Genomic DNA, 27,802 nt, shown 5'->3' with positions numbered 1-27,802 from the left:
AATATTTTTAGTATGAGCGTGTAGAGTTTGAGCGGATGTTTTAAGCTAGTAATATCAGAATTTCGATCAAAATTTCGGGTTTTATGAAAATGTGGCAGCCCGCCGTCACGCGCAGCCCGCCGTCACGCGATTTTTAAAATGCTTGGATCGGGCTCAAAATTTGCGAATCGCTTTCTTGGCTGCAGAAACCTTGAAACGCAAAAATTTGGGCAGTTTCAACTATTATTTCACGAGTTATAACGTTTTTGCTGCAGTGAACCTGGGTTTTTTGAAAAGGCTCAGATAGGTGATATGTTTTTGGCTATAGGGCTATGTAAAACTTGTTCAAATTGGTTCATATGGCTATGGATGGACTGCTCATGAGTAGGGTTATCTGAATTAACAATAATATTGGGCATATTTGGGTACTAAGATGCATTTTTGATAACTTTTTTCGAGAATAGCTTTCAATTTTTTGTGATTTTCAGCACTTTGGCTGTCTGTTCTCAGCTTGTATTGGCAGTAGGGCTCTAGGTATTGTGAAACTTTTGCATTATTTTTAGTTTTGTGACCAACTATAGCTGTTATCACATTTTATGGTGGTTCCTTTTGTTCGTTTGTCTGCTGGATTCAGGCTTCTAGGTCTAGTTTTCTCAATGTGGCACTTGTTTAAGTGATATTTACTTGTTTCAGCTGTTCTCTACTTTTATATTATGTGTTTGTGTGTTTTTTGATATTACAACTAAATATGGTGTTTTTACATGCTGTAGTATAGTTGTTTGGTAGAATTTTGGGCGTGTGGTTATGGGGATAGTGGTTGGGGGGTCGAATTTTGCAATGTTAACATGTTTTTTCGAGTTTTTCAGATTATTTTGCCCACAATATTGCACCATGTGTTTTAATATTACTGTTTCAACCCTTATTATTGGATGTTGTGCAAATGGGACCAGATATGTTGGGGGGAACGCAGTTCACTGGTCTAGATTAGTATATCCCAATTGTAATATGACAGCAGTAGATGATATAGTTATTGACAGTGGGAGTGGTGGTGGAACTGAGTGGTGGATTATTAATATTTTAGTATTCTTCATATTATTATCATTAGTATCTGTGTTGTTGGGAGTGTGGGCAAATCGAAGGAGGAAGAGGAGGTTAGCGAAAGAAGTGGAGGGAGCTGTCGGGGAAGATGCAGTTTAACTCATTGTTCAATATTATTGTATTTATTTATATTAATAGTTGCAATATTATTAATTTTTGTTTGACTATGTAAGGGACTATTCAAACTAACTCAAGTATTGTAGTTCTAGGTATAATATTGACTGGTGCTACTAATATACTTCTTACATGGTGCTAGTAATATAATAGTAATTAGTGTATATATCAAATTTGTTTTGTGTGGGGTTGAGGACATAAGTAGGGGATAAAAGGGATGAATTTGTGAGGCATAATAAATAAGTAAATGTTAGTGATGGTTGTAATTGTGTGTTCAGAATGCTATTGTGTGTTGTACAGCATGTGTTCTTAACAATTAGCGGTCGTTACAGCATGGTATTTAAACGTCCTTGGCATTTATTTGTGAGAGAGCAAGAATAGTGATATCATGACTTTTTTCGTTTATGGGCATTAACTTTACTGTACTTGTGAAATACTGGTTATAGACACTTGCCCTGGTTGTTAGCAACAGTTGTGTGTAATATGAGCTGGTTTGGAAGAGTTTTTGGTACTAATTTTCACATGTAATTTTTTCGTAATTTAGGTCATTTTTCCGCATCAGAACTGATGGTACATATATGTGAATTTTTCAATTTTTATTGAACGTTTGGAAAATTTTTTGGCTTAGCCAACTTGGTAGACATCGGTGGGGAAGAACTATGCTATATAATCAGGTTTTTGAACACTTTTTAATCAACTTTTTGATTCATGTTTGAGAAGTCGAAAAATGCGAAACTTCCGGCAGCCCGCCGCCACGCGATTTTTAAATTCCTCCAATCGAGCTCAAAATTGGCAAATCGCTTCAGCGGCTTAAAAAACCCTGCAGCGCAAAAATTTGGCGTAATTTGAGCATTTTTCGCAAAGTTTAGACTATTTTCTTGAACTGAATCTGGCTATCTTTGAGTCGTCAAATTTGGAGTTGAATATGTCATCACGCTTCATACATTTTTGATACTGGCTGGTGAAAATGGTACTGTCTATGCCTGGTACTAATGTATATTACTGAATTATAGAGTTTGGAGCTATTTATCTGGTCAGAAAATTGATTTTTGTGTCCAAAATGCTAATTTTCAGGCATGATTTTTTCACTATTCAAGCTTCTTCAAGACATGTGTTGGTCTGGTGATGCTCTAGTGGCCTCAGTCAAATTGTGATGGTACGTTTAATTTTTGTCAGAAGTTCATTTTTATGACTCTAGTGGGAAATAACTGAATTTTTTCTGACAAAATTGTGATAGTTTCAGAGCCTATTTGGGTTTTAGTCTTCATGGTTGGTACTGGGATGAGCTGGGACTGGTTTTTAAGGTACTACCCGGCTAGCGGGGGGTTGCACTAGATTTGTGGGGGTATAGGTGTCATCGATCTGGTCAGGTGAGAGATGAAATGACAAAATTTTTGAAGCGGTGAATTGAAGAAGCTCGATTTTCGTTTTTTGTCATTTTTCAACATATACTTAGAAATATTGGGTTTTAATGATTGTTTGAGGTTGTACCATGTAGGTGGCAGCTGGGAGTAGCTGCTGGAGGCATTTGGGACAGTTTTTGGCATATTTTTGGGGTATAATTTACACTACAATTTGATCTCTTTTAACTCACTTTGGTAGGGTTCGGTATTTTTGTCATAACTCAACTTTTATTGATTTTTTGACGGGATTTTTGGGTACTGGGAGTCAAACGTGAGCAGTAAAATGTTCCAGGGCTATAACATAGGTCAACTGGGGTTTTTTTGTAGGAGTTATCAATAAATTCGAGCGGATTCGAAAAGTGTCAAATTTCAGGCAGCCCAGCGTCACGCGATTTTTAAAATTCTCCAAATTGCTTTAAAATTTGCAGGTCGATTTGCCTGCTTGAAAAACGCTGCAGCGCAAAAATTTGGGGTGATCGGGGCATTTTTCACAATTTTATGACTGTTTTTTTGAGATGAACCTGGTATTTTTGGAAGGGTCATTTTTGGGCTAAATTTTTGGTACCTAGAACTGGTCGAAAAGGGTCAATTATAGCTGGGATGGCTTTTACTGGTTAAAAGCTTTTCAGAACAATAGGTTAATCTAGGTTCTGAAAAGTGATTTTTGAGATATATCAAAATAACTAGTATCGAGCATGAAGACTTATAACAAAACAAAACTTGTAAAATTTTCCTATCTAATAATAGAATGAACTCAATTCTGATTGGACAAAAATGTAAATAAAAAGTATAAATAGGACGTGCACCGCACGATTCATTCATTCAATGTAGAATTCAATCTTGTGAAACTCAGTACTGTTCACTATCCTCAGAACTTATAAAATTTTCTTATCCTAGCAGAATACCAAACGCTTACGAACCACAGCACTAAAAAAGGAAATATAATCCTGGCACTAAAACTAATGCATTAGGAGGAATCCTTCTAGGAAGTATCGAGCATGAAGACTTATAACAAAACAAAACTTGTAAAATTTTCCTATCTAATAATAGAATGAACTGAATTCTGATTGGACAAAAATGTAAATAAAAAGTATAAATAGGATGTGCACCGCACGATTCATTCATTCAATGTAGAATTCAATCTTGTGAAACTCAGTACTGTTCACTATCCTCAGAACTTATAAAATTTTCTTATCCTAGCAGAATACCGGACGCTTACGAACCACAGCACTAAAAAAGGAAATATAATCCTGGCACTAAAATTTATGCATTAGGAGGAAGAGAGAGTTACCATAACTAGATTTTAAGGTCGAAATTTTTCGAATTTTGGTCTATTTTTGGTTTTTAGGGCTGAGTTGCTCGGGCTTGTTGGGCTTTTGGGACGGATTAAGGGAACTGCTAGACTGTACTGGGTCTGTACAAGCTAATGAATGTAAATGGTTATGGGTAGAGGGTCAAAGACTTGGCATATGAGCTCAAAAACTATGTTAAAATCTGATTTATCATAGCCACTGGCGAGTTTTGGAAGACTTAATTGTTGGGTTCCTGTATCTATTACTATTTCATTCAGCTCATAAAGGCTTGCTAATACTGATTCGTATGTGGGCTTGTAGTAGTATCGATATTTGGTAATTAGACTGAATACATAACGCTCAAGTTGTGGGTCAAAGTATACTTAAACTGAGCCAATATTTGATGGATATCTGAGTTTTATTGCAGTTGGTGCTGCTGGGTACCAGCTTTTGAGTTTTCGGGCTAATCCTTTTGCCATTGCAAGGTCTGTTGATATACAGTGTGGAAAAGAGTGTGGAGAATGTAAGATATCTGTTGGTTAACTTAGATATAATGCATTTATTTCTTGACTAAAATGATTTAAGTTTTGGTTTGATGAGCCTGGTGAAGAGTTTTTGTTTGAGATCTGGTTGCTGGTCTGTTTACTGAGCTGGACTTTTTCCCTGAATATTTTGCTATACTTGCTCTAACTTGGTCTAATTTTGTTTCTCTACTTGGTGTATTTCATTATTTTGATGCTTGTGCGGATGCTTTTATTGCTTCACGTTTTTCTTTTTGCTCCAATCTAGCGCGTGCATTTTTCGGTCTAGGACTACTTGTCTATCTATTTTAAAGCCACGTACGTTTTTCCTCTGTTGATAATTTTCTGGCAGTTTGAATGCGCTTTTGTCTGGTTTTCGTTTAGGGTTATAAGGTCGGGCCCTTATTTTCCTCTCAGTTAATGCAAATTGTTCTTCATGTGTTTCTGGAAGCGATTCAACATTCAGTGGTACTAATGCTGGTCGGGGCTGTTGGAGGTGTGAAAAAATTTCATCATCTGATGAAGACGATACTAGAGGAACACGCATTTCTGGTTCTTGCTGTCTAACTTCGTCAGCAACTAACGGATCAACCGGTATTCTAGCTATTTGCTCAGCGTATAGGTTCAGGTCAGCTAGATTTTCATCTGAACTGCAATTTTCATTAAATAAGTTTGGAATTGCTTCATCTGAGCTCGAAGAATCAAACACCGGAAGATGTACTGGGGCTGTTCGTGGTCTAGCTGCTGGTGCTACTACCCTTGGTGGGGCCAGTGGTACTGCTGGAGGTGCTGCTGCTGCTGCTGCTGGTCCTGCTAATGGTCCACCTAGGGGAGCATTTATGGCCACTCTGACTGTGTCTTGTTTCACTGTTTTTGGTTGCTGTATCTCCTTGTTCGATAAGTAATTCTGGAATGTGTTTATCAAATAGATCTGGTTCCTTGTGTTGGGTTCTCGATGGATCAGGTTGAAAATTTGCAGGGTTAATGACTTCAAGGTCTTCAGGGGTTTCACTTGGTTTAATTGGTTTGAATCTGATACAATGGACACATTGTGTTTAATTTGTGTTTACTTTTCGAATGATATAATTAGAATCAGTAAGGACTTTTTCTACTTTATACAGCGGTAGCCATTTCTGAACTTGAGAAGCGATTACTGTTGATTGTTCTAGTAGTTTAGGTTTCAAAAGTAAACAGTATGATTTCTCTGGAATGGGTTTTGCGGAAGCTTTTTGGTCATAATACTTTTTGTACTTCAAATATGCAGTTGTCAGCTTTTCTTTGTTTTCTCCAAACTTTTGCATCATGGCATCTTGCAGTTCGTTTACAAAATTCGAGTTTACTGCTACTGCATCCATTACTTTTTAGAGAATCTAATTTCAAGGGGTTTTATTGGTTATCTGCCATGGAATAAAGGTGAAGGACAACAGTTTGTTGCTGAATGATATGACGTATTATGAATGAACGTTGCCAGAGGAACATATTTATGCCAGTCTTTCCATTGTTCCTCGGTATTGAGCTTCAAATTTCGTTTTTTTTATCCATGAGATCGCTCTACTGCTCCAATTGTCTGAGTGTGCTTTAGTGCTTCAGCTTTACTTCTTATAAACTTGCTAATTCCGACATTAATTCTGAAGTAAAGTTTTTCTCTAAGTTACTAAGTATTGTTTGAGGAATGTAGCTGTGTTGGAAGAACACCTTTACTAGTTCTCGAGCTCCTGTGTCAGCATATCCATTTGTTAACGGAACCGCGAATAGGTACTTTGTAAAAACATCTATTCCACTCAAAACATACTTAAATTGCGATGACTTTAGGGGGCATACTAAGTCGATTTGGAGCATATCCCTGGATATGATTGTAATCAACTAACTGGTTGCAACTTTGGTGTGTGGCTTTTTGGAACTCTGTTTAATTGGAGGCAAGTAAGGCAGTTTTTACTGAAACTAATGAAGTGTTCAGTGAAGCCTGGGTAATAAAATCGTTTTCTAAATTCTTGAATTGCTTTGCTTTGGTGCCTAAATGACCTGCTGTTTGTAATTTATAGAGCCTATATATAGTCTCTTTCCACAAATGTTTAGGTACACAGATTTATTTATGAAGTACTTTTCCTGTATCATCATAAAAATTCCGGTATAAGACATTCCCTTCAAGAATTAATCTATTTAAGTGTTTGTGATACTTTTTTAAGTTTGTTGAAGCGTACTTTAAGTCTGGTTGTTGAGTGTTTTGTTGAATCCAGCTTATTACTGTTCTAATACCTGCATATTTTGTTGCTCTTCTGCTAAATTCAGGCTAATTAAATTGTCTGTAAGATCTGGGAACTCATCTAATGGATTTGGATACTGAATTGAGTTTGTTTCTTGCTTTCTTTTAAGTTTAAATAGCCCTTGTATTTCAGTTATGGGTAAATTACTTTGCCGTTTTTGTAATCCTCGTAATATCCGAGTTTTTTGAGAGCATCTAACACGTCTACATTTATTTCATCCTACATTTTTTGTCATTGGATATTTCGGCATCTGGTAGTACATTTAATTCCACATCAGGGTTTTGTGCTTCTGTATCAATTTCTATTTCTTTTACTGGAATTCTATCTGTTAGCTTGAAAGACATTGTTGCTGTTTTATCGTTCTCCATTCGGGAGAGGAAATCTGCTGCGTAATTAGCGCATCCAGGAATGTGAGCAATTACTATGTTAAAGGCAAGTATTCTGTCTAAACAATTCCAAAGCGATGGCGGTATTACTTTTGATTGGAAGAATTGTGTAAGGCTTTTGTTGTCAGTTAGTATAATTACTTGTTTACTTGATCCCCAAATGTAGTGCGAAAAGTAGTCCAGCGCGGTTTACAAAGCTAGGAACTCTTTGTAATATATAGAGAACTTTAATTCTGTTGCGTTAAACAAGTGCGATCCAAATGATACGGGAGCGTATGTTTTCTTTTCTTTCTTTCCAGTTTCGTTTACATAGTCTTCCACCATTAGTACAAAACCTGCACCGTGGTAACTAGCATCACAAAGAGTTACATGCTGTAAGCGTGGTTTGGGCAATCGCAATGTTACATTTGTGGCTTCCATTAGATCCTTCTTTATTACTTATAATGCTTTTACATGTTCTTCTGTGGTTTCTATTACTGCATCCTTCTTCAGGAGCTTGTAAAATGACATTAGTTTTTCACCAAGGTTAGGGATGTAATTTCGGAGGAATTGTGTGTAGCCGATTAATCGCTTTGCTTGCTTTGTTGTTTCCAGCATTTTGAATTTATCGAGAAGTTTAGTTATTTTTGACTTTTCAGGTGATATTCTATCTGCACTGATGTTATTTCCAAGGAATTTCATTATATCTGTTGCTATTTCACACTTATCAGTTGACAATTTCAGTCCTGATTGACGTATACAGATAAATATTTCTCGTAAAGCGGGTACCAATTGTTCAAAGTTTGTTACTGCATTTCCAATATCATCCATAAACTGGTACAATTTCCTGAGGCTAAGCATGGGTCCAAGTAATGTCTGATAAATGAGCTGAATCCATTTACTGACTTGTTCAATCCTTGGGTAAGACATTTATAAGCATAAGTTCTCGAAGCAAAGTTAAATGCTAGCAGTTGCACTGATACGTCGTCTGCCATTTCCACACAGTGGTATGCTTGAGAACAGTCAAGTTTCGTAAACAACTTTTTCCCGGCAAAGTAGTTTATTGCGTCACTCATGTTCGAAATCGGGAAATTTGTTTTCACATAATCGTTTTTCAGCAAATGATTTACTTTTAACTAAAAACATGTATTCTAATGGCGTAAAACTTGAAAGTATAAAGTATGTTTTTTAATAGCCATTTCGCTTGTACGATCTTACAAGACAACCATTTTCTCTCGCAAAGGTGTAAAAATGTTTCCGAAATTCGATGAAAAGTTAGAGTAATAATGGTTCAAATATTGAAAGTCTACTTAATAAGAACTAAGAGGTATATTATCATTGGAGAAATAATCAGTAGTTTGTTTTTACATTGCAATGAAAACCGTTTTTTTTTTTCACGTAGGACAAGAGGCATTTCAACTGTTTGTATTTTGCAGAGTTTCAAGTCGTTCCCAGAGCAGCTGCTGTTGTACTTGGAGTCGATAGTTGCCATGACTTGGACCAGATTCACTCTCTTTATGTCTCACATTCCGATCGACTCCTGGCAGGTCTTCTCAGTCTACCAACAACTCAACTCATTCTTTGTACAGAGTCGTAAGTAGATGTGAGAGGTAGAAAGGTAGAAATAAGAGAATAATATGATCCTGTTGTCCTTCTTAAGCTTGATCTATTTTAGTTAAACTCTCGTTTGATTTTTTAAAAAATGTTTGGGACTCGGATAACTCTGGCCCTTGTCACATTAGACCCCCGTAAAATAACCTCTCACTTGGTCATAAAGTTGTAATTGGAGGCGTACAATGGGAAAAAGGTTATTTCCTTAGAAGCAAAATTAAAATATTACCAACGGAACAAATGGTAATATAAAAATTGCTTTTCAAATAAGTTAAACATTTTGTCAAGATCTAACCTGACAGTAGTAATCGTCAATTTTTTTTATTTTACTCAAAGATCTTTTACTCTGCTTAGTATACTTTTGCGTTCTTATTATCAGCTGTTTTGTCCGTTTGTTCTGTTTTAACTGTAGGCGGTTAAAATGTTCTGTGGGACCTTTACCTCTGTAAAACTTTATTAACTATTGATATCGGTGGAAGTATGTTGCGTTCCTTTTGTAGGTTTGCTAGGGAAGACTCGATTCCACAGACAGCTGTGCGAGTGGTATGCGCCTATTGTGATCAGATACATGGACACAACTGAGTCATCAATCGCTGCCAGTTACACCAAAAACATTGCACATGAAAAGTGGGAATCGCAGGGGTCAGTAAGACACTACTATCGATAAAATTTATCCAAAAAAATTATCCAAAATTTACTCCAAATCCTTTTGGTAGAAAGAGAAATTTTTTCTTACATAGTACAAATAGGAGGCTGTTTTCAAGTTTCTTAACCTGAAATATAGATTATTGTTTTATTAGTTAGCCTGGGAAATGTCAATTTTTACTTTTCAATTTTCAAAATATCTCAAAAAGGCTGAAACTCTGAATACCTTCCATTTAATAAGTGAATTTTGATGGCGATTTCATTTCGGTGAATGGGTTTCAAAAATGCCTGAATTTTTTGTTAATGTTTTAAGAGGTACATTGAAATGACAGCCCTTCAATTTGTTTTTTAAAGTTTTTTTAAGAGTTCAGGCTGAAGGGGCAAGAAGCCATACTAATCAGAATTGTGTTTTTAATGGCATTTTGGATTTTTGTCTCAAAGCTCAACGCGAACTGTTTCCCCATGTTTGTGCAATCATTTTTTGGTAGTTTTAGGATCGATCAATCTGAAAACCAGTGAATTTTGGGAAAGAGTTCTCAGGCTCGAGATAGTATCCATCTTTGTTTTGCTTCTAGGTCAAGCTGTTTATCAAGCGAAGACGTCTTCTGGAAAGTGAGAGCTCTCAAAAATTTCATCGATGACCTCCGATGGCCTGATGAAGAATTCAGTCAACATTTGACATTCCGAATGATGTTCCTTGCATCCAATGTCCTTGAAGCTGTGATTAAAGATGCGACCAAAGTTTTCCATCAGAAAGTGTCTGCAATTCCAAAGACCAGAGCAGCTCTATTGGGGCCAGAGTTGTGCGTGGCTATCAATGTCTTGACCAGATCTGATGATATTGTAAGTATTTATTGCTGCGCAACTGTAAGCTGAGCGTAGTAGCTATAATGCGATATTCCGAGGTTTTCACAATCCAAAGGATTTGGATTGTATTGGTTTCATCGGTTTATAATGCAGCCTTAATGAATTTTTTGTCCGAATTTTTGTCTAGAGCTCATAGCAGTGATTTTAGTGACTTTGACAAATTTTTTAAAAAAAGAAAAATTTTGGTGGAGTTTTGCGTTTCGCCCCTTGTTGCCTTTCATGTGAAGTTATCGCTTAGCCTCACTAATAGCAGTTCTGTGGTCTTTTAGTGCTGCGTAGTTTTGGGGAAGTTATGAGCCTCAGTTTTTAGCTAACATTTTTGATGACTTATACTGATTGTTTTGAATTTTTGTGAATTTTGTATGCTTCTATTATTTGCTGTTCTTTCTTGTCCTTTTTTACTTAATCGAATTGTCAAAAGACTTCCTTGACACTTAAGTTGTATGGCTTGCCGTGTTGAAAGATTTTTGCTTATAGATATGCGTTTTTTTCTTTGAGGCCCTTAGTTTTTCAAAATATTTCTGACTTTTGCCAAATTTCTGTTCTTTTCCCCTTTTTTTTTGTTTTCCATTGATTTCGGCAGACCTCTTGTTTGTTTGTCGACTTTTTTTGCATTTGTTCACAAATCAAAGCTGAAAATTTTCTGAAGGACTTTTTGCTCTCTTTTATGACTTTTGCACCCGCCAATTCTCACCCTCTCCAATAAAAGCTGATCAGTCATTTGTGTGATTCGATTTTGATCATACTTAGCTCACCTCACTCACCAAGTTGAGTTCACGTCTAAGGGCAAAATTTTGCGTTTGTGATAAGGATCCCTAATAAACAAGCTACTGTGGAGGGATTTAACAAGCCTTGTTAATGAGCTTGAAAGTTTTTGGATATTTTTTAAAGCGCCATCGATAACTTTTGCTACTTATTCTTGTGTTTGTTTTTTTCTGAATTATACGGCACGCAAGTGTATTTCACGGTATTCTGACGATCTGTCAGATGTGTTTTAATTGTTGTTACTCTTCTTTCACTCCCCGTCACCTTTTTGATGAAGTTCTATAGTGCGATTATACAATAGTGTTGTAATAAACCTTCTGAGTGCTTTCAGAGTTGTATACCTTATTGATTTTTTGGGGACAAAAATTCAAGTTTTCTTAATATGATAAAAGTTTAATTAATTTCAATGGTTAAATAATTTTACACTCAGTAGTAAGTGTTTTTACGGTTGGTACAATTAGTTGAAATTTAAAGTTTTGCGTGTTATAAAGTTTGTATTTTTAAAATGTTTCGGTTATTCGAGTGTTTTTGACGTTGTGTCACCCGCTTTGTCACACTGTAAATATGCTTCGTATGTTCTCTTAATGTTCCATCTTCTCTACTGATTTTCAGTGCCCCTAACTTTGTAAAATGAAATTAAAAATTAAGTCACAGTATTGGAGTTGAAACTACGAACAAAATGCAATGTATTGAGTTGTAATTTTAACGCCTGTTTAGTTTTGTCCAATTTGTTAAATATAGTTGATGTGTTTGTGACTTCTTAAAGTATTAAGTAATAATGTGTTTAAAAGGTTATTGAGAAATAAAAGTGATTATTCACGTGCTTCGAATTTTTGTGACATTTAGTTTCTGAGAATTTCTTGTGAGACTGAAAAATTTAGGTAGTCATCAGATCTTGATCAATGGTTTTTCTTAGAATTAAGAAATTTAAATTACGAAATGGTTATAAAAATTACAATTTTTGTGTTTTGAGATTTTCTTCTTGTCTTTGATCTCAGCTCCATATATCTGCTGGCTATCCCGGGTGGCCTTCTCATAGAATCTCATCCATACGTCAGGGAAATTTCATATAAACCCATCGATGGATCATAATATAATAAATTACCATTTAAAGCTCTGAGTGGGAATTATTGCCTTTAAACTATGGAAAACTTGAAATTTAACTTTTTGTTTTCTTTCCTATGCTTTTACCACGTTTTGGCAACTCTTTACCTGTATAATGCTTTTTGTGCTTCCAAACAGGAACTCGAAGGCCAGACGATGTCTGTTAAATGCTCACAACGAGTGTAAATTCTTAGCCTAAAGAAAACATTTACATGAAATCCGTCGATTAAATACTACTTGGCTTCTATTAAATTACTGTGCCTCGGAGGTAATTTGGAACTTATTGATTTGCTATGTTGGTTTTTTCTGGTCCATCAATGAATAAACGGTGGTCTATAAATGTTTTTTGATGTAAACCAATGGTTATCCCTTTGTTCTTTTATTGTTGCTATCTTAGAATCGATTTTAATAGTTGTGATAGTGATAGTTGAGCGGAAATATTAGTGGCATTCTCTCTGTTTTCTATATTTGGAACTATTTGAATTGTATTGGGGCGCTCTCTAGCAGTGATACTGTTTCTTTTTTGTTCCTATATAAGTTTTCCAAATCCGTTCTTAGTTTTTTGTTTAACAATGAAAACTTTTTGACACATAATTCAAGATGTCATGCTGTTTTTGTAAACTCTATTCACACTTTTTTTTGATGTCAAATAGGAGTGATCAAAATCAATTTGCAATGGCGATTGTTTTAAGAGAGAATGTTTGATCACGTACGCCACATGCACTGTTTTTCATCTTAATTGTTTCTGATTTGTTTTTTTTAATGAAATAAATGCCTTCTGATTTTCAACAGTGTCTCTTTGACACAATTTCTTTTCATAAAATTTTAATGAATTTGTTTTAGTTCTGCCCGTTTTTTTAATAGTTTGGTTGCCTCTTAGACTCTTTAATGACTTGTCTCGTAGGCTCCCTACTAAAGCATGGTTAAAGTTTTCTACGGGGTTCGGTACAAATTAATTTTTTTTTTCGACTTCGATACTTATTTGAAAAAAGAGTTAATGGTTTTTTTTTGTTTTGGCAGGGTTTTGCGTTTCTGTTTGCGTGCTTGTTTTTCTTGTTGTAATCTTTTTGTAACTTTTTTGCGTCTTTACAAAGTAGTTAGTGAGTTTCAAAGATTTGATCTGTTATACTTTGTTGCACACTTGGTTTTTACAAAGAAAGCGTTTGTGTTTAATTTCCCGTAGAAAGAACTTTCTAATTTGTTAATCGTTCTAATAAATTTTTTGATCTTGTTTTTCCTTTAAAAATGTTGAAAGTTAGTTACTTTATTGGTCCTGATAGACAGGTTGATAGTTTGTTTTAATCGGTTGGTTAAATTTCAGGACGTGTCCCGCTGTGTTTTGTTTGGTCTAACCTTTTTTATTGCGACCGATGACGTAACGCTTACTTCAAATCAGTTTCACTTTTATTGGAGCAATTTTCGTTTTTGCAGTTGAATATTTTGTAGGTTACGCTTGACTTATCTCACTGTCAAAATGATTTTAGCTCTCATTTCATTGAATTTTGTTTACTCTAATCGGAGGCGTCAAATAAAGATATATCACTTTTAATGAAGTTGCTTTGAGGGCACTTTTACTGTACAAATTTCTCAATTAATGGAAGACTGCACAGCATAATCTGATTTTTCCTAGAATTTTTTAGGTCTTTGTTTCCATTGGAATTTTGAAAATACAACTGCAACGTACAATATGTTTTTATGACATTTGCAAAACCAATTGTTGAAACAAAATTATAAGTAATTTGTTTCAGATCACGACTCTTCGACTGCAGAAGTTCCTTGCTAAAAACGTAAGCTCCTTTTAAATTTTACGATTACATACCACCTTTCATTACGTTCACCAATAATTACGTTCATAATTTTTCAGGCCAAAACGCCGCTGGCAACTACGAAGGACTATGTGAGTTTCTTTGCAATTCACTTAACTGATATCTGAACTCGCTGGAATTTTAATTTTGCTTGAAAAAAGGTTATCTTCAATTGCGGGCAACGCGAAAAGCTTTGTTATTATTTTTGCTTGATCCGAACTCGTAAGTGACAAAAAGTCGTAGTTTATTAAGTTGTGGTATTGAAGTAATATACAAAATTGGATCAAGCTCTTGCTTTTACTAGTTCAATCATAACGAGTAGTTAACAAAAACCCGAACTGGGAGTTTTTTAATCTTTTCCAGTAATAAGCTTATTTCACCTCCACTTCGGCCAATTTTATTTGAAAAACTCAGTGGCAAGTGCTCAGTACTTATGACAAACAGGTTGAACGATATAAGGGGTCCGTGTACTGTCGTAATATAATGTGGTTGGGATAGTAAATAAGAGAAAAGCAAGTTTAATCTAATTTTGGTGGCAGAAGGCTTATTAGCTTATTTTTTATCTGTACGTTTGATAATATTCCGGGCTCGGGTTCACTTCATAAAATTTTGTTCCGTTTGATTATATTAAGTATAGGTCACATGACTCTCCTTGAAGTCACTAAGGACTTCTGGCGTTTATTGAGAACCGCGGTTTGAGATGCTATGCCATAATTTTGAAGTGACTTCTGTAGATTCATGTACTTAAAACACGCAACTTGCACGTTTGAAAATGCCGAAAGTTCAGAGAAGTCAACTTCTGGCTATGTATATAGAAACTCGTGGCATTTTAATTTCTGGCACTGAAGACTTTCGACACTTTAAAGCTTAGACCTGCGCATTTTAAGGCATATTGTACCACGACGACTAAAGTCACTCAAGTTGTTCTCATAGTTTTGCTTAAGCATATGGTGATTTCATCAGTCCATATCGGTGATCAGCCCCACCGTAAAAACAGGTGTTGATATTGTGACCGCTTGTGTTTTATAGAAGGCGCTCAAGATGTCCTCTTCGCTTCTTAACCATCTGGAGGCTATTCACATTTCGCTCTCTCAAATTGTGAGTATTTGAATTTCGAGTTTTGATGAACGCTTAGTTGTACCAATATTACAGAATACGCTAAATAAAAATATAAAGCATTACCTCAACGTGGACAACCCAATGAACATTTCTCTTTAAATAGTTGCCCAATTTAAAGCCTAGCAAGGAAATTAAATGTGTAACGTCAGCGTAATAAAGTATATATATTTTCTGGTAAAATTTTGTTGCCGTTGTGAGGTCAAAAATGGATAGCTAAACTTTTTTTGCATAATACAGGCTTTATGTGGTCCAATTTTCAATTAATTGTGATAAATTTTCATTGGACCGTGGTGATGATATCACTTTATCAATGGAGTATCTCACATGTGAAGTTGAGAAGGTTGTTTTCTTTTTTTCCCAACACGTAAATTAATAATATAACCGAAAGGTTAAAGTTTGCATGCCTTCATAATAATCAGAATTATATATTGAAATAAATAATCAAAATTATACCTCAATCTACTTATGAACTTCTGGTTATTGATTGATTTTCAAACAATATTCTCGTATTGTGAATCAAATTTTAGCAAGGTGGCTGTATAGCAAAATGATTTTCCTTTCGCCATCAAATTTTTTTCAGTTTTAGGCCAATTTAACCTATTAAGACCATTTTCGTCGTTCTGGGAGTCAATTACTTTGAAGTGAAATGTCAGTTTTTCAAAACTGCAATTTTTTGCCACCTCGTAGATATCAGTTTTTATAGCTGCGAAGCTGTCAGCTGAATGGAGCTATATTTCTGTGCTCATGGTTTTTTTAAAATTCAAAGAATTTGAATTATATTAGGTTGCTATCTTTTTACGACTTGGAAAGGAGTATTGGTGGAGCGTCTTTTTTATTAATAGCCGCACAGCGATAGCTGGGGCTATTATTGGCCTTCTCTTGGTTTTTACAATTCAAAGAATTTGAATTGTGTTGGTGCGCTGTGTTTTTTTTTAAGATGTGTTCACACATTTTTCAATGATTTTGATCGTTCAAAACGGGATAAACAGGTAAAGCCCAGCGGGCATTAAGTTTCATTAGAGGCCCAAAGTGGGCTTTAGTTGTCCTACAAGTGCTAATAGTGGTGCAATTGCTGGGATGGCCTTAATTTAAGGTTAAAAGGTCATTTTTAGGAGTTTTTGGGCTCAAAATGGTGCAATTTTTCTTGTTTTTGTGATTTTTTGGAGTTTCTTTGTTTGATTAATCTTAGGTTGAAGTTTTTAAAAGTTGATTAATGTCGTTTGAGACACAAAATTGCTTGCCATGACAATTTTATGAGCTATAAGTTTTGGTTCTACAAACACAAACTCGCGAAATGATACTAATTTTTGCAATTTTTTTCAGTTTTTTGAAAATTTTTGTCATTTTTGAGTTTTTTTAGCCCTAGGTGCCAAGAAACCTCCTCTAGAGTTTGATAAAGGGTTTGATGATAGACTACTGCATAGTTTCTAGTGGTAATGGAGTGGTTTTCAACTTTTTGCCATCATGAATTTCAGCATTTTTTGACAAAGCTTGCAATTTTTTCATACTTTTTTGACATTTATTGTCATTATTGAAGTTGTTTGAGTCCCAGAGGCCAGAAAACCTCATTAACGGTTGGATGATCAGTTACTGAAAAAATTTTAGTTGCCATGGAATAGGTTTCAACTTTTGAATATCACAAATTTTAGCAATTTTTTTGACAAAATTCGCATTTTCAGGTTTTTAAAAATATTCGTCATTTTTTCAGTTTTTCCAGCTTCAAGGACTAGGCAATCTCCTTTGAGGTTTGTTAATAGGGCACTTCGTAGTTTCTAGTAACAATGGAATGGTTTTTAACATTTTAGTTTCTCGAATTTTAGCATTTTTTTGATAAAATCTGCAATTTTTTTAAGGTTTCCTTAAGTTTTTGTCAGTTTTTGATATTCGTCCATTCTCAAGTGTGAGAAAACCTATTCCACGTTCTAATAAAAAATTACTGCATGGTTTTTAGTTTGAAAGCTTCGAGTTTTAGCAATGAGTATATTTTGTTTAGTTTTGATTCTTTAAATTTCTCAATTTTTTTAGATGATTTTGTTTGTTTTCTGGCTGGAATTGTTCAATTGATCTGCTGTTGAGGTAGAGTACGTCTGAGTTTTTCATTCTATTTTTAAGTTTGAATTTTTTTCTCAAAATTATTGCCTATCCATCTATGAGCCAATGAGTTTTTTAAGGCTTGGAATTGGGTTACTGGATAGCCGCTAGAGACATAGAAATGATTCTGAAGATATTTATATCACAATTTTCAGCAACGTTTTCTGATAATTTGCAATTGATTTCTTTTTTTTCTTAAAATTTTTGGTCATTTTCGAGTTAATCATCGATCTTCAAGGGCCAATGAATATTTTTCAGGTCTTGCAGATATAATACTGGACCGATTTCAGAAACAAAAATTGATTTTGAACATATTTTTGAAATAAGTAATTTTAAAGGGAAAACATTTTGCCTTAGGTTTGAAAGCTTCGAGTTTTAGCAATGAGTATATTTTGTTTAGTTTTGATTCTTAAATTTCTCAATTTTTTTAGATGATTTTGTTTGTTTTCTGGCTGGAATTGTTCAATTGATCTGCTGTTGAGGTAGAGTACGTCTGAGTTTTTCATTCAATTCTTTGAATTGTATTTCAGGACTTGTCCTGCTATGTTTTTTATTTCGTCATGATTGTTGTTATGACCATATGACGTCACAGCCACTTTTTGTTCATTCGTTCATGCAATTTCAACTGAGTTGCATGTTTGACGTCATTTTTCGCTCTTAGTGGAGCGAGTTTTTTTCATGCGCGTGATTAAATTTTTGGTCACACTTGACTTACCTCACTCTCAAAAATGACTTCCTCAATTTGAAATTGACTTGTTTTTACTTTAATTCAAAGAGATAAGGTCAAATGGGTGTGTGTCACTCTAAATGAAGCTTAATTGAGAGCAGCTAATAGAGGCAGCAATAACTTATACAGATTTTTAAATCAAAATATAACAGATCAGCCTTCAATGAAAAGACGAATTTATTTGGTCTGTCTTTTTTACTGTTTTTTTTAGACTGCCGATCTACGAATCTATTGCGGCTATTTTCTGGCAATCTGGCAGCTATGTTTTTTGATCGGTAATCTTGTTGGAGTGTATTGGCAACAGAAAGTGAAATGCGTGAAAAGAAAGTTTTTGGTCAAATTGCTGATGAGCTGAGAGAAAAGAGAGTGATGTCGATTATTTGAGAGAGAGCGAGAAAAGTAGGTCAGAAAAAATTTTCCACTGAGTGAGCAGAAATTTTTTTTATCATATGCTGCTTTTTGAAAGCTGTTTTATTGTTTTAATTACAACTTTTTCAGTCAAAGGTGTTTCGCTCGATTATCTAAACTCGTAATTGTCCGTTTGGAAGCTTTTTTGACCATCTGAAACAAATTTTTACTTTTTCAGTTTTCAGCTATTTTTTACGATTTTGCTCTGTTTTAAGCGTTTTCAGCAATTTTTCTATCCTCCATCGAATTTTGATAGCGTTTGGAGTGTGTTGTGGTCAAAATTGGTTCTTCTAGCACTTTTGGTTGTCTCGCAATTTGATTAGTATTAACTTTAAGTTGTTTTTTTTTCCAGAGAATCGAATATATTTGAACAAATTTTTGCCAGTTTTTGTCTGTTTTTAAACTTTTTTTGCCTATTTCTTCAAATTTTATGGTTCTCGCTATCGTTTTTCTGGGTGATTTCTTACTTAAGAGGAATTCTATAGGAGTTTTTACATTGCACTTACACTTGAAAGCTAGACAGGACACTTTGCACTGAAATAAGTTATCCGAATTTCTAATTTGTTTGATTTTTCCTGTGATTTTTAACTTTTTTAAAAATAATTCTGCAACCTACTGGTCGGATGACTGATCACGCAAGATATTCAATTATAAATTCTCGAAATATTGTTTGGCAGGTTGCATTTTACCGTTTTAGAGTTTTGTTTGATTTTTTTTCTAGGAAATATTTTTTTTTCATTTTTCCTTTGTTCCTTTGCCATCAATTTTCCTTTTGCTCGGTTTTTGTTTATGATCCTTTAAGATTGTCTTTCAGCTGATATTATGTTGTTGTAAACTAACTGTTTTTCTGTAGTACCAATTCTTAACTGTACCTTTGGAGTTGCAACTTATCAGATACTTTTTTGTTTTTGTCAATTTGTTTTGTCATGTAACTTTTCCTGTTAGTTTCAAAATGTTGAGTTTAATCGAGAGTTGAGTTTAAATAGAAGGTGCTTCAGGTCAGTCAGGGTTGACAGTCGTCTACTCCGTGTAGTTTTCAGAATTCTTCCGGCTATGTTTTCTTTCAAGATCTGTTCACACATTTTCATGAATTCTGAAGTCAAATTGAAGCGATGATTTTGGTCATGCCGAAACAGGAAGTGGAGCGAAAAAACGAGAGGTTTTGCGGCGTGAACTGTTTTCATTATAATTGTTAAGTAGATTGAGATAACGGTGTATCAGCAAACATTCGCTTTCTCGCTAGCGGTTTTTTGTTTCGATTTTTACAGCTTTGTGTCATTTCTCACTCTCTTTAGCCAACGTTTTTAGCTCATTTGCTTGATTAGATTTTTATCATACTTGACTTACCTCATTCAGTAAAATGACTTCTGCTCTTTGAAACTTGAGTTTAATTTGAATTAGTTTAAGGTCAACGGAACTCATACATGTATTAATGTTCCCTAATGAAAAGGCATATGCGCAAAGACTTTTCACAAGTTTCATTGATTTATCGCTGATTGTTTTTACATAGATTTTTGAGCGGCGTCGTTAACTTTTTCAACTTATATCTGTATCGGTTTAATTGCTCTTGAACGAAGTTCATAGCAATTATTGTAAACGTGTTGCTCTTTTATGCAATTTTTTTACTAGACCATTTTGCGATTTTCTTCTAGAACACTCTTTGACTTCTCAAGCAACTTTTTCACGCTTTTGTTCTTCATTTTTGAGTGATCTATTGCTCTCTTTCCGAAGTAAAGCTTGTTGCTAATATAAAGTTGGTTGCAGCATACCAAAAATAAGGGACAAATAGCACAGTCAGCAATGAATATGGTTATGAAGCGGGAAGTGAATGGTTCGAATTCCGCTGTGGGAAAATGTTTTTCCACCTGCCTGTCGTTCGAGAGCAATTCTTCCGACATTAGTCGGTTTAGGTTTCTATCTCTATTATACTGCACGCAAGTCTATTCTTTCGCTGCTATTCCGCCAATATGCCCGCTATGTGAAAATTTTAATTTCTGAATGAATGGGCGTGATGGTACTCCATGTCGTTTCATTGTCCTTTGATTATATTGAGTGTCCATAAAATCTCACCAAATGTTCAAAATAGTTTTTTGAGACAGTCAACTTTTTGTTGCTACAAATTGTGAATTAGATTGAAGAATCACGTATGTTTCAATTAAAATGTTTTCTTAATGACATATCTCGACTCAATCGTACTGGATTTCTTAAATTGAATTTCTATTGAGTAACAACTTGTTTAAAGCAACTTTTTTTACGAATGAAATATGAAAAATCGCAGCTCAGTTGAAATATCAAGATGCTTACAATTGTTGAACAACTGAAACAACAGCCATGTTAAAAAAGATGTAGCATGTAGTCTCAACTGTGTATAAATTATTTCTCTGTTAATATTAACGATTAGGCATGTTTTGCAAGGCTGATTTTGTAATTTTATTGCCTCTCTTTTAGTTCAAAAATCTTTCTAAAAATTTTAAGACAAGAATTGATTTCTTTTGGTTGCTCTGTTCACTAATGCCTATTTTATTTTGTCCTTCCGAGACAAGTTTGTTTGACACTATTATTACCCATGCTCAAATTTGGCTCTTTTTGCCTTTTCAGGTTTCTCCCTCAGAAAAGTAAGTCAATTGTTAAGTCATTTTTTGCTCCTTTTTAATAGCAGCCATCAAACGACTAATTTTTTAAACAGTTTTTCGAAATGTTTGATTGCTTTTTCTCCGTGATTATAAAAGTATTTCTAGCCAATCCGAGAGACCATTTTTTAACTTGTCCAATGATAATTATTTGAATTGTATTTGGGACTTGTGTGTCATAATTTGCTTTGCCTTTCGTTTGCGTATTTCCCACGATTGCCCTCCAATTTACCTCTATCAATTTCATATGCAACTTGATTAGAATTAAAAAGAAATTACCCAATATAATTACAGCCATGGTCATAACTCAAAGCTCATGTGGAAACTTATAGCTGGAACCAATATATTTTCAATTGAAACTCTTTTAAAAGATTTTAAAGCGAAACCGAAAATTGCTGTTCAAAATTTGTATGTTTTTTGTCTACATGGTCCTTGTCTAAAACAGTGTGGGGCATGAGGTAGTTTGCTTTCATTATTGTGAAAATGAATTAAGTCTTTTTTTCTTATTCTGTTGGATTTTCGTGTTTGTATGTTTATCTTTCCCTCAACAAGTTGCTTTCTTTTGAAAATATATATTGAGCTACTCGATAAGTTATTGTACAGCTTCTCAAGAGCTTTTATATAAAACAAAAATTGAAAGATACTCGCTGTCGTACAGAGCGACCCGAATGTACAATGTATTTAAACGTCAAGGCATTTTTACTGATGAATTAACCAGCGCATCACAACGAGAACTCTTCATTCAATCATAAAATTATCAACTCGTACGTTTTCGATAATCATCAGCTAGTGAATTGTATATTTGGAAATTAATTTAATTTTTTGCCTTGGGATTTTTCATGCATAAGAAGGGCGTCTGAAACCTTCTAGAGGCCGAGATTTTGACCTATTTTAGCCCATGATACATTCAACACTTGTCAAAATTCGGGGAAGTTTTTCCAAGTGGTTGAAATAGGTCAAAATCTCGGCCTCTAGAAGGTTTCAGACGCCCTTCTTATGCATGAAAAATCCCAAGGCAAAAAATAACATTATTTTCCAATAAAAAATTATTAAATCTAGGATAAATGTTTGGGAGCACCTGTGGCTCCGCTGTTTTCCCTTTCCATATTGCCACATTTGGTATTTTCCTTATTTGAAGAAATAAATTCTTTCTTTAATTTCTTTCTTTCTTCCTTAGTTACACAATCTTAAAGATTTTTGGTTGCGGAAACGTCCGGCTAGAAATCACATTTTGGTAATGATTCTAATCACTCAAAAAGTATAAAAGTGACCGAAGAAGTGAGTAGTTAGTTATAAGGCGTAATTTTTTTCAAGCGACTGTTAGGTGGAGTACGAAATTCGGCGTTTCAACTTTTATAATTTTTGAAAGTGCTTGACTTTTCAGAGATAATTTTTATCCACGTGCGTCAACGTATCTTGTTACTATTTTAACTTTTTCGAAAGTCTGAGTAATGAATTCTAATCTTTGATTCTGTCGATGAGACTTGAATTTTTAGTTCAGGATATCCTTTTGTTGTTTTTAGTTTGAAGCTGCGCTGAAAGAGCAATTGGTGGAACTGGCCAAGTTCGACAACAAAACGACATTCATTTATTCAATCTACTCATTCGGTGTGAACCTTAAAACGGTAAAATGTCCTCATAAGCACTCTACTCTCTTCCCTCCCCCCATGCTAAGTAGGCATCAAAATTCTATGTCCCCCGCTCGTGTTTTACTCATAGTAGCTTGATATTTAACAGCACAATTTACAGCTGGTGCTCTTAAAGGGCCTTGGTGGGGTGGGGGCATATAAAAATATTGGTTAGTGAGTTGAAAACCCATTTGAGCATCAACTATTGAACCCTGAGCTTCTGTCTAAACCTGGGAAATCAAACCGTGTAGCCAAGGTATGTTACGAATATATAATGTTTGTGAAATAGAAAGTGGTTCGAACAGTGAGCAAGCCGACAGACGAGGAGTTGGCACAAGAGGCCAACACTTCCCTCATTGACAATGCTCCTGTCTGGCTAGTCAAATGGCTCCTCAGCAGCTCAGGAGTAAGTACAGTTAATCAGTATACTCTTTGTCTAACAACTCCACGCATAAAAAGTTGAGATAATTTTACCTTAGCTGTGGAACGGTGAACTACGGTGAAGATTCCGTAAAAAAATTACAAGATAGTTGTTTCCTACACAAAGCATCTTTTTAGGGAACAATGTTTAAAAGGATGTGTTTAACTTCTAAGAACTTTTCTCCATTATTTGTTCTGACTTCCCCCCCCCCCCCCCCCCCACACACATAAAACTTTCCCGCCCCTAAGCGCACAACACATATTTTGTACAGCGACAAGGTGTCTGCGTTTATGATATTCGAAACGGGTGATAGCCGTACGTTATCATGGCCCTCACCAACAATCTGATCCAATAATTGAGTCTGATTAGGTTGAGGAGAATTTGTACTTTTGGTGTTATGTGTTTTCTGATCGGGTATTTTCGTTTTATCAGGAGCAATCTGATGAGTTTGACATCTCTGCACCCTACATTGACTTTCTCAGGAACAATCTGGCTGTAATGCGAGAACACATCAAGTGCGACGAATTTGTCGAACTATTCTTCAAGGTAACATTCTTCACTCTTTCCCTTATCAATTATCAAATTTAACTTTTTATACGAGTTTTCAAAATTTAGAGATGTAAACATTTGCAGGTGGTGATACACCCTTTGGAACGCCCCTCCTAAAGCGCTTTTTGCACTAATAATGCTTGATATTACCTGATACTAGACGGGAATAGTCATTTCTAGTATTAAAACATTATTAGCTATGAACATCTCAATTATGCTATAGTCCATCGGTGTACAAAATGTAAATTCAAATTCAAATTTTATAATCATAACAAAAAAGTTTGGTTAAACGATTATATATTAAAAATCATTTTACAGACATATGAATATTTTGGTCCAATTACTAATAGAAATAAGTTCTAAAACATTGTACTTGTCTATCTAATGGAACATGTTGATGTAATTTAACCATTTCGCTATTAAGTTTTTTGTTATTTGATATTTTCCAAGATTTGGAAAGACGCCTTTTCTGATCTTTGACTGCTTTCTTTGTACTGCTTAATTGTATCAAAGCACTTGAAAACAGCAATTTTCTTAAATAAAAGTTCATCTGGTAAAATTTTATCTCTTAATAAAAGATCTCTTTCTTTGTCATTTTTTGATTAAACACAGATAACGACAAGTGACCCTGGGTTTTATTATTCCATTATACTGAATTTCCCTAGTGTGCGGTTGCTCATTTTGTGCGAAAACTGCATTTTCTGTTTTATCTCAGTTCAACTTTGACATATTCTCTTTCATATAACTATTTGTTTCTAGAAAAATATTGTTGGTTTTTGTTGGAAGATTTTTGTCTTTTTTTGAGTTAATCTGCGAATTATAAAACTCCTTCGCTTTTTCACCGAGAAATCGTTAATATTCCTTTAAAAAATTGATGGAAATTGGGGAAATCCACTGATAGTTATAAATTTTTAGTAGCTGCGAAGCGATACCCGCTATTATTCGCCACATCGTGGTTTTTTACAATTCAAAGAATTGGAATTGTATTGGGGCGCTGTCTTTTTTTAAGATCTGTTCAAACGTTTTCATGATTCTTGAATTCGAATTGGAGTAATGATTTTGGTCAGGCCGAAACAAGAAGTGGATCGAAAAAGCGAGTGGTCACTCTTATTTTAAAGTAGAGTGAGAAAAGGGTGTTGGAACAAAAATTCGCTGTCTCGCTAGTGGTTTTTTTGTTCACATGCGGCAATTTCACTTTGGTTTTTACTGTTTTCTCGATTTTTCGGATCAATTTTTTTCCTAAATGGTTTTCCCAATCCATTCATAGTTCATTCTAGGCCTAGCCTTTCGTTTAAACCATATTTCTCTTTCTCGCTAGTGGTTTTTTTGTTCACATGCGGCATTTTGACATTGATTTCCAGTTTTTTAAAATATTTTTGATCTCATTTTTTTTCAATGGTTTTCCCAATTCACTCATAGTCCGTTCTAGGTCTAGTTTTTGTTTAGTCAAACAAAATGCTTTGAATTGTACGTCAGGACTGGTCCTGCTATGTTTTTTTTCGTCGTCTTCATCGATGATTCTTACGACCTGACTTCTTGGAATTGAGTTTTTCAATTTCAGTGATTTCATTTTTAAGTCAATTGCGTGACTGACCTTACTAAAAAAAGGACTTCTGAGCTCAATGAACTCTACATTTTATGACTATTTACTAGTTAAATGTCAATAGTGTGCATCTAAGTAGTGCCAAACGTATGTGCCCTAATTCTTGACAATATGAGTCTTGAGTTTTTGATTTTGAATATTAATTTTGAAAAATTTCCATTAGGGCTTTTTCCTTATAGAGCTTATGTGTTTCATAAAAATGACAGTCCGAACTTAACCAAAATGTCTAGTGGTCTTCTAATGGGGACTGGTGGTCAATCTGTCTATCTTTAGTTGTTTCAATTCACGGAAGGCCACAAGCGTCTATCGCTGCTATTTTCCGACAATCTACCGGCTATTTTTCACGCATTGTTTTCTATTGGCATAGCTTTTGATTTCATTCCAAATCCATACTTTGTATTTAAAGATATTGAAAAATTGAGCCAAATGTTATGGGAAAATCTTGTTCGATGGAGTCGAGAAAAGTTTATCTCTTCAACTATTGGATCATATATACGTACACCAACGCTCCACTGGGCAATAATTTCAGTCGGAGTTGCATACAATATTGACCTGATTGCTTACAAGAGATAACCTATATCCGCATTTCATTTCATCTTCTGTTGTTAAATTAGGAATAAATAGTTGGTACGCCATCTACGTTTTACGCCTCTGAGTCATGAAATGCCTACCTTACAACATTGCTTTAGTTAGGCAAAATGACAAAATTATTGTTTTTTTATTTTTGCTGATCACGACGCTAGATTATGCTTGATCGTATTGTCTTTTTCTATTTCGGTTTAAGCTTTATAGTTTCCCGTGATTTAGTTTCAGTTTACAAACATCAACATCCGTTTTGAATCATGACTTGATTACAATTCAACTAAAAATGGCAACTTACATGTTTCAAAATCAAGAATAAAATGGCGAATTGCATTCGAAAGTGATGGCGACTATTAATATATGCGATTAAAATTAATTCAGGGCACTATTTTAATTTATTTTTCAGACCATTATCTATTTGAGGGTGTGTTTAGGACATGTTTGACTCACTGGTCCTGACTCTGCTGGATTGGACCCAGAAAAGGATACAAGTCCAACTGGACATTATTCAGCTCAACTCTGTCAACAGTCTACTCAAAGTAAACAACATCAGATGTGCTTTTGTTTATTTCCTCTCAAACGTACCTTCTCGTATTATTTAAACCGACTTCGGATCTTTTCCGTTTGTGCCCTCCCTCCCCCCTCCCCCCCCCCCAAGCTTAGTGGGTGCATTTTATTTGCAACCCCAAGACGCACGTGCCATATTTTTACATAATACATTATTACTATGTAATGACACGTGATCTGTAACTGAGGGGTGCATAACGTACTGGGGGCACAAACGAAAAAGATCCCCTGCTTCTATTTTTCATGAAGATTGACGAAGTATCAATACTAAGAACTGTGGGGGTTTTCGATAGAACATCGACATGAATTTTGAGTTAAAGCATTTTTTCTGCAATGCGGTTTTGTCGCTGGATTTCTTTGGATACATGAGAGGTAATCACCAACTTGTCACTGCGATAGAACTCTTTTTTCGATTGTGTGGGCGCTGCTGACTTGAAATACTTAACACGCAGGTATTGAAATGCCAGATGTCTGCAGTGCCAGACTCTATAGTGCCAGATTTTCCTATATACAGTGCCAAATTTTTAAAAAAGTACAAAGTGTTACTCATGCTAAGTACAGGTTGGTCACATGGCTCTGATGACTTCACTAGGAAAATTTGGCTTTAATTGAGAACCGCACAGAGGTTCTATTATTAAGCCAAAATTTTGAAGTGACTTCATCAGACTAACATCATCTAATTTTAAGTTGAACTATGTTGAGAGAACAATTCTGCCCGTTAGTGTGTAAACTTTGTGCTATATTTGTTTATTTTTACTTGTTTTTTTTTCAGAAAAGCTACCGTTCCTTCCTGATGGAAAATCTGAAAGTGAAACAGTTGGAAACTGACAACCTGAAGCTACTCCGAAACAGACTTGAAGCCGAGGAAAGGGGTGCAAGTCGACTTGGAAAGGGCAATTTGGTCACTGAGGGCGTGGCCGATTCGGATGAAGAAGACGAAATTGGAACTCGCTGATTTGCTGAAATTATTTTAGCTGATCCGATTCATATCTAATGGAACAAATATACAATCATATCATTTAGGCAATAGCCATATTGCATAAAAATCTCAATAAAGTGGCTTGATTTGATTTAAAAAGAACAAGTTTTTGCTTTCAATGCTTCTCAAATCATCAAAAAAATTGGTAGTTGTTAGATGGTTTACGTGTCGAGTAGATAAATGGAAATAGCAAAATTTATTCTGGTCAAATTTGTAGTGTTCTTGTATTGCATTTAAATAGTTTAAACAGAATTTTTTGAATTCATTTTTGTAGTGTTGATTGGAGATTTTGTTCTGTACAGAAGTTTAATAGTTCTCAAACGAAGTTTGTAGCAATTATATGAGTCCTGTAGTCTTTTTATGCGATTTTTTTGCTTGACCGATTTTTCGTCTGACCCATTTGACTTTTCGTCCTCAAAAACGTAACAAACAGGAGGGCATAAATTCTCGACGCAGTTCTCTTAGAGCCTTACTGATTTTTGAGAATGCGATTCACCAAAACGGTTTTCAGGAAGCAATTTCTTGGTGTGAAGTGCGGTTCTTAATCTTAAAAATTTGACCCCCCCCCCCCACTCCCGTAGCTTGATCCCCCACATGCTAGCATCTCCCAACTGGAGATGTCCCAGCTGGACACTACCGGAACCAACCGCTCGCCGGTCGTTTGA

General features: G+C 35.0%; 1 protein-coding gene across 1 annotated transcript in view; it reads left to right on the top strand.

The window, feature by feature from the left end:
* Positions 1-27,417, top strand: part of LOC142354644 (calcium-dependent secretion activator 1-like) — a 110,193-nt gene extending 82,776 nt beyond the window's left edge. The window contains exons 23-33 of the mRNA XM_075406989.1: positions 8,473-8,629; positions 9,148-9,289; positions 9,868-10,135; positions 13,777-13,815; positions 13,893-13,925; positions 14,863-14,931; positions 22,332-22,433; positions 22,726-22,842; positions 23,290-23,403; positions 26,026-26,130; positions 26,931-27,417. Coding sequence (XP_075263104.1) covers positions 8,473-8,629; positions 9,148-9,289; positions 9,868-10,135; positions 13,777-13,815; positions 13,893-13,925; positions 14,863-14,931; positions 22,332-22,433; positions 22,726-22,842; positions 23,290-23,403; positions 26,026-26,130; positions 26,931-27,113 — 1,329 coding nt within the window. The 3' untranslated portion in view covers positions 27,114-27,417. The remainder of the gene's footprint in view (positions 1-8,472; positions 8,630-9,147; positions 9,290-9,867; positions 10,136-13,776; positions 13,816-13,892; positions 13,926-14,862; positions 14,932-22,331; positions 22,434-22,725; positions 22,843-23,289; positions 23,404-26,025; positions 26,131-26,930) is intronic.
* The last annotated feature ends 385 nt before the right edge of the window (positions 27,418-27,802 follow it).

This window comes from Convolutriloba macropyga, chromosome 15 (assembly GCF_964194025.1).
Source record: "Convolutriloba macropyga chromosome 15, txConMacr16.3, whole genome shotgun sequence".
NCBI lineage: Eukaryota > Metazoa > Xenacoelomorpha > Acoela > Convolutidae > Convolutriloba > Convolutriloba macropyga.
Note: the sequence above shows the minus strand (reverse complement) of the source record. Positions and strands in the feature narration are given on the sequence as shown.